The sequence below is a fragment of the Penaeus vannamei genome, chromosome 4 (assembly GCF_042767895.1).
Source record: "Penaeus vannamei isolate JL-2024 chromosome 4, ASM4276789v1, whole genome shotgun sequence".
NCBI lineage: Eukaryota > Metazoa > Arthropoda > Malacostraca > Decapoda > Penaeidae > Penaeus > Penaeus vannamei.
In genome coordinates, this window is record NC_091552.1 from 12309428 (window position 1) to 12316356 (window position 6929).

Below are 6929 nucleotides of genomic sequence, written 5' to 3' on the forward strand. Positions count from 1 at the left end.
TCATAATGATAATGATGATAATAATAATTGTGGCGATTATGGTAATGGCAATGGTAATGATGATAATGGTGATTATGATAATGGTGATAACGATGATGATAATGATGATAATAATAATGATAATAATAATGAAAATAATTAATAATAACATTATTATTTATAATAATAACGATAACAATGATGATTAAAGTTATGATAATAATAGTAATAATGATAATAATGATAATGATAATAATGACAATAATGATGGTACCAATAATAATAATAATGATAATATCAATAATAATAAAGATATCAATAATAATAATGATATTATCAATAATGATAAAGATAATATCAATAATGATAATGATAATATCAATAATAATAAAGATAATGTCAATGATAATAATGATACTATCAATAATGATAAAACGACCAATAACAAGAAGAAAAACAAACATAAGAACAAGATGATGAAGAAAGAAAAGAAGAAGAAATTAAAACGTGGCACGGAAGAAGCAAAGAAAGCAAGGAAGAAGGCTCCAGCCAAGGAGTGTGGCAGCGCAGGAGGCAAGTGGCAGCGAGGAAGCGTGGCACCGGAGGGGGGCGTATGGCAACGTGGAGGAAGTGTGGCAACGTCGGAGTGTGGCGCGGAAACGTGGCACTGTATCGCCGAAGATGCCGACCTTCCGCTGCTACTTATATATAATTTTGAACCTTATTTTATAGATGAGAGAAAGAAATAATAAAAAAAAAAACAATAGAAAGAAAGAAAGAAGAAAGAAAACAAGATATTTATTTGTTTGTGAGCGGTAGATTCACCGAGAGGACGATCAAGTCTCGGTCTCTTTTTTTATAGCAGGTAAATGCGCTGAGAGGACGATCAGAGTTTCGGACGATCCTAAACCGAGGCAGGTATGTTCTGCAGTTTTCAAGAGGATGTAAAGTATTATTACTGATGAACGAAATATTACGGAATAAAAGGTACTCGTCACAGAAGGATGGTAAATATAAAAAAAAAAGATAAAAGAGAGCTTGAGAAGAATTGATAAAAGAAAAAAACAAATAAAAAATGTACCCCCTAAAAAGATGGAAGGGTTTAATCCCACGTGAGAGAGCGCGGGAAAAAAAAAAGATTTTGAAGAGTAATCCGGCAGTTCAAGAGGCGATGACGAAATAGATATCGGGGAGGAAAAGGGTGATTGGAAAAGGGAGAAAAAGAGAGAGAGGTAAATATGAATACATGCATGCGTATATTCTCTCTCTCTCTCTCTCTCTCTCTCTCTTCTCCCTCCCTCCCCCCCCTCACTCTCTCTTTCTCATCTCCCTCTCTCCCTATCTATCTATCTGTACGGTAGACGATCATATCTTCGATTACATATCCTAAATATAATTTTATAACTATATCAATACCGAAAAAAACATAAAATAACACACACGAACGCAAACTCTCCTCGAACGCAAACGCCACGCACACACATGTAAACAAACCCACTCTCTCACACGCACGCACGGTCGTTACGGGCCCGGGACCGCGGTCTTCCGGTGTTTTGTGTGGTCGCGCCCTGCCGACGTCGCCCTGGTCTAGGACCCGTCTTTGGGACCCCTTGCTGGCCCTCTCCTTTATCCACTCTGCTTTACTAACTGTCTTTGTCAGTTTAAGAATCTTGGAAGAGAGAGAGAGAGAGAGAGAGAGAGAGAGAAATGGACGAGAGAAAGAACCAAAAACGTTTTTTCTTCTTTTGCCCTTCCAACTCCTCTTCCCGCAACCCAGTTACCCCAGGAGAAGGAGATGGAGGAGGAGGAGAAAGGGGAAGAGAAGGAGGATGAGAAAGAGGAGGAGGTCTGCCTCTCTTTTACCGATCTTCCTCCCTCCTTGCTGCCTTCCTCGCTGCCTTCCTCGCTGCCACGGGACCTCATGGGACGGGCGCCGGAACGCTGAAGAAGTCCTGTCTTGGTGTATGATGCGTTCCGATTGTGCAAAAAGAAATAAAAATGGATATTACACACTTGCAAGATGATCAGATATGTTTTATATTTGATAGATAAGAGCAGTATTTGTAGATAATGATGTCATGATTGTTTTAAATACCACTCGAGAGAATATATTCAAATTACGTTTGAATGTGAGTAACAGCATATGGCTTGTAACTCCAACGATGCTTCTTGTTCTCCATCTCCCTTTTCTTCTTCTTCTTCTTCTTCCTTTCCGTCTTCTTCTTCCTCATCAACTCCTTTTTCATCAACTTCTTCTTCCTCCTCATCAACTCCTTTTCCTTCTTCTTTTTCCTCTTCGTCATCATCATCTCATTTTTCCCTTATTCTTCTTCGTCTTCATCTCCTTTTCCTTCTTCATCACCCTCTTCTTCTTCATCATCATCGTCGTCTTCTTCTTCGACATCAACTTCTTCATCTCCTTCTTCTTTTTCATCATCATCATCTTATTCTTCATCATCATTTCCTTTTCTCTTTCTTCTTCTTCTTCATCATCCTCTCCTTTTCCTTCTTCTTCTTCATCATCGTCTTCTTCTTCATCATTATCATCATCTTCTTCAGAAAAGCAGACGAAAACTTAATGTAACATAAAGTAACACGATCGTTGTGTGCCAATAACGTTTTGTAACAGTATTTAAGCAAATTTGCCTCTAAATATCTATAATAACCCATCTAAGAAGAAGAAGAAGAAGAAGAAGGAGGAGGAGAAGGAGGAAGAGGGGAAGAAGAAGAAGAAGAGAAGGAGGAGGAGGAGGAGGAGAAGAAGATGAAGAGGGGGAAGAAAAGAAAAATAAAAGGAAGGAAAAGAAGAAGGAGAAGACGAATAAGAATAAAAACAAGAAAAAAAGGGGGATACGAAGAAGAAGAAGGAGAGGAAGAAGAAAAAGAAGAGAAAAAAGAAGAAGAAAGATAAGAAGGAAAAGAAGAAGATGGAGACAAGGGAAAACAAGAATAATAAGAAGAGGGAAATTGCAAATGCATGAGAACGCGCGTATTATTTAACAGTGCCATTCTGACATGCACGCGTGACATTGGCACGCGTCCATATTGTCCAGAGCCAAGAAGCACGTCCGTCTATCTATCTCTTTATCTCTCTCTTTCACTCTCTCTTTCTTAATCTATCTCTCTCTCTCTCTTTCTCTGTCTCTGTCTGTCTCTTTCTCTCTCTCTCTCTCTCTTTCTCTGTCTCTGTCTGTCTCTGTGTGTCTCTTTCTTTCTCTCTCTCTCTCTCTCTCTCTCTCTCTCTTTCTCTCTCTCTCTCTCTCTCTCTCTCTCTCTCTCTCTCTCTCTCTCTCTCTCTCTCTCTCTCTCTCCCCCTCTCTCTCTCTCTCTCACTCACTCTCCCCTCTCTCTGGCTTTCTTTCTCTCTCTCTATCTTTCGTTAACTCTCAATTTATCCAAATCTTTACCCGTATCTTTGAAACTAAAATATAGACCAATGGATATCAGATACTCCGAGGCGACCCAAGGGCAGCTGCAACCAAAGGCAATGACGCAGCTGCAATGACACAGCAGCAAGAGCACACCACCAATAGAACAGCGGCAAAGGAACAGCAGCAAGGGCGCACCACCAACGGCGTAGTAGCAACAACACAACAGCAGGGGCACAGCAGCAAGGGAAGAGCAGCAGGGGCACAGCAGCAAGGGAAGAGCAGCAGGGGCACAGCAGCAAGGGAAGAGCAGCAGGGGCACAGCAGCAAGGGAAGAGCAGCAGGGGCACAGCAGCAAGGGAAGAGCAGCAGGGGCACAGCAGCAAGGGAAGAGCAGCAGGGGCACAGCAGCAAGGGAAGAGCAGCAGGGGCACAGCAGCAAGGGAAGAGCAGCAGGGGCACAGCAGCAAGGGAAGAGCAGCAGGGGCACAGCAGCAAGGGAAGAGCAGCAGGGGCACAGCAGCAAGGGAAGAGCAGCAGGGGCAGCAGCAAGGGAAGAGCAGCAGGGGCACAGCAGCAAGGGAAGAGCAGCAGGGGCACAGCAGCAAGGGAAGAGCAGCAGGGGCACAGCAGCAAGGGAAGAGCAGCAGGGGCACAGCAGCAAGGGAAGAGCAGCAGGGGCACAGCAGCAAGGGAAGAGCAGCAGGGGCACAGCAGCAACGGGGCAGCACTAACAACACGGCAGCAAGGGCACTCCATCAAACGGAACAGCAGAGGCACAACAGCAACAACACAACAATATGGACACAGCAGCAGCAACACAACAGCATGGAAACATCTGCAACAACACAACAGCATGGACACAACAGCAACAACAAGGACACAGCAGCAACATTATGGACACAGAAGCACAACAACAAGGACACAGCAACAACACATCATGGAAACATCTGCAACAACACAACAGCATGGAAACATCTGCAACAACACAACAGCACGGAAACATCTGCAACAACACAACAGCACGGAAACATCTGCAACAACACAACAGCACGGAAACATCTGCAACAACACAACAGCATGGAAACATCTGCAACAACACAACAGCATGGACACAGCACCGACGGAACAGCAGCGCCACCGCCCAACCGCCAGCCTCGCCCCGGCCTTCGGAAACAGGTCGACTTCCAGCGGCATTATTGGGCGGAGGCATTGTAGGTCGGGTCTCCGTCGGGTCCCGCAGGTAGGGAGAGAGAGAAGCGCAGGTCGGGCGGTCGGCCCCTCGTACGTCAAGGCGGCCGCTTAATCCGGGATCTGAGGGGCCGACATCACCCGACAACAGCGCCCGACTCTCCCGACCGCACAGAAGACTCCGGAACCTCAAGGAATGGAAGAAATGCGCCTCGGAATCCATGGCATTCTTCGGCCCGACGGAAGCACAAAGACACCTTCTTCCAAATGAGAAGATCCAATTATTCAACGCTTAACCGTGAAGAAGGAAGAGGAAAAGAAAGAAAGAAAAAAGAGAGAGGAAGGAAAAGAAATATATGTATATATCGATAATTATCTTTATAGTGTTGATTGGGCATTAATTGATTCGTGCAAAGTCTGCCGCCAACGAGAGCCGAGTGGAAAGCTACTAAGCAATAAAAGGCCGTTTATACAACCATGAAATCGCACTCAGGGTTCAACCCCATTGCCCCCCTTCCTTCACCCCCCTCCCTCCTCATCTTCCCCCTTCTCCTTCCCCTTCCCCCCTTCCTTCTACCCCGTCCCCCTCATCTTCCCCCTTCTCCTTCCCCTTCCCCCTTCCTTCTACCCCTCCCTCCTCATCTTCCCCCTTCTCCTTCCCCTTCCCCTTCCTTCTACCCCTCCCTCCTCATCTTCCCCTTTCCTCATCCCCTTCTGCTACCCCTTCCCCCTTCCCTTCTCCTACCCCTTCCCACCCCCCTTCCTCCCTTCCATCTACCTCTCCCCCCTTAAATCCCCCTTTTGCCTTCCCTTCCCCACTTTCCACTCCCCCCCCCCCAACTTCACCCTCCAGAATAACCGCTCGTAAACTTTTCCCGCTCGAGGATGAGAGCCACTCCATGAGGTCGAATTTTTGCCGCCGAGGAGCAGGTTCCTCTAGCGTCTTCCAGGGTGAATAAGGAGGAAGGGGGAGGAGGGGGAGAGGGAGGGGGGTGAGGAGGGGGGTGAAGGGTCAAAAGGCTCTGTGAGATACTAGAGAGAGAGAGAAAAAAAAGAGAGAGAGAGAGGGAGAGAGAGTGGGAGAGAGAGAGAGGGAGAGAGAGAGAGGGAGAGAGAGAGAGAGAGAGAGAGAGAGAGAGAGAGAGAGAGACAGAGAGATAGAAAGAGAGAAAGAGAGACAGAGATAGAAAGAGAGAAAGACAGAGATAGAAAGAGAGAGAGAGAAACAGACAGAGACAGACAGACAGACAGAGAGTCAGAGCGAAAGAGAGATGAGAGCTCTGAAGGGGTCACGGAGAGTAAACCGTTGCTGTAATAGGAGGGTAATAGGGGAGAGGGGAAGGGGTACGGGAGCCGAGCGAAGAAAAGATCTTTATGGGATTATGGACATCGGATCGTCTCAATATTGGTGAAGGTGTGTGAGAGAGGAGAGGGCGGCGGGGGGAGGAGGAAGAGGAGAGGAGAGGAGGAGGAGGATCATGAGGAGGAAGAGAAAGAAGAAGAGGAGGGGGAGGAGGAGGAGGAGGAGCAGGATGTGGAGGGAAGAGGAAGAAGGAGGAGGAAGATGATGATGATTGTGAAGATGATGAGAAGGGGGAGGAGGAAGAGGAAGAAGAAGAAAAGGAGGAGGAGGAGGAGGTGGAGGAAGAGGAGGAGGAGGTGGAGGAAGAGGAGGAGGAAGATAATGATGATGAGAAGGAGGAGGAGGAGTAGGAAGAGCAGAAGAAAAACAAGAAGGAGAAGAAAAAGAAAATGAGAAACAGGACGAGGAGGGGGCACAGGAACTGGAGACAGAAGGGGAAGGAAGGTGAGGAGGAGGAGGAAAAGAAGGAGGAGGAAGAGGAGGAGGAGGAGCAGGAGCAGAAGTAGGAGCAGGAACAAGAGCGAGAGAATGAAGATGAGGAAGAGGAGGAAGACGAGGACGAAGAAGAGCAAGAGAAGGAGAAAGAGGCTGTAAAAGAAGAGGATGAAGAGCAAATAAGGAGGAAGAGAAGAACGCTAAGGAAGAGTAGAATCAGGAAGTGGAACAGAAGTCGAAACATCGAACAGGAAGAAAAGGAGAAGATGGAGGAAGAAAAAGAAGGAAAAAGAGAGATAACATAGACACCAACGAGAGAGAAAGTGACGAAGGAACACCTGAAGTTCAGAAAAAGACCTTCGCATTTTCTTGTCTGTTGACTTGAAAGAAAGAGACATGAGTGAGATATAAATGGGAGGTGATTTGGCAGCAAAGGAGATTCACTTAGGATATACGATGCTTAGAAAAAAGGGGAAAATGAGAATGAGAAGGAGAAGAAGGAGGAGAAGGATAAAAAGAGATTGACGAAGAAGTTGGAGAGTAAGAAGTAATTGAAGGAGAAGAAGAAGAAGGAGGAGGAGAGGGGGAAGAAG

The 6929-nt window shown here is 46.1% G+C and overlaps 1 protein-coding gene across 1 annotated transcript; it reads left to right on the forward strand.

Annotated features, from left to right (window-relative positions):
- The first annotated feature begins 452 nt into the window (after positions 1-452).
- LOC138861576 (ribosome-binding protein 1-like) lies at positions 453-4809 on the forward strand. The gene is made up of 4 exons (XM_070121359.1): positions 453-552; positions 842-897; positions 3412-4590; positions 4690-4809. Exons 1-4 carry the CDS (start codon positions 453-455, stop codon positions 4807-4809), a joined length of 1455 nt encoding a protein of 484 aa, XP_069977460.1.
- Positions 4810-6929: the final 2120 nt, after the last annotated feature.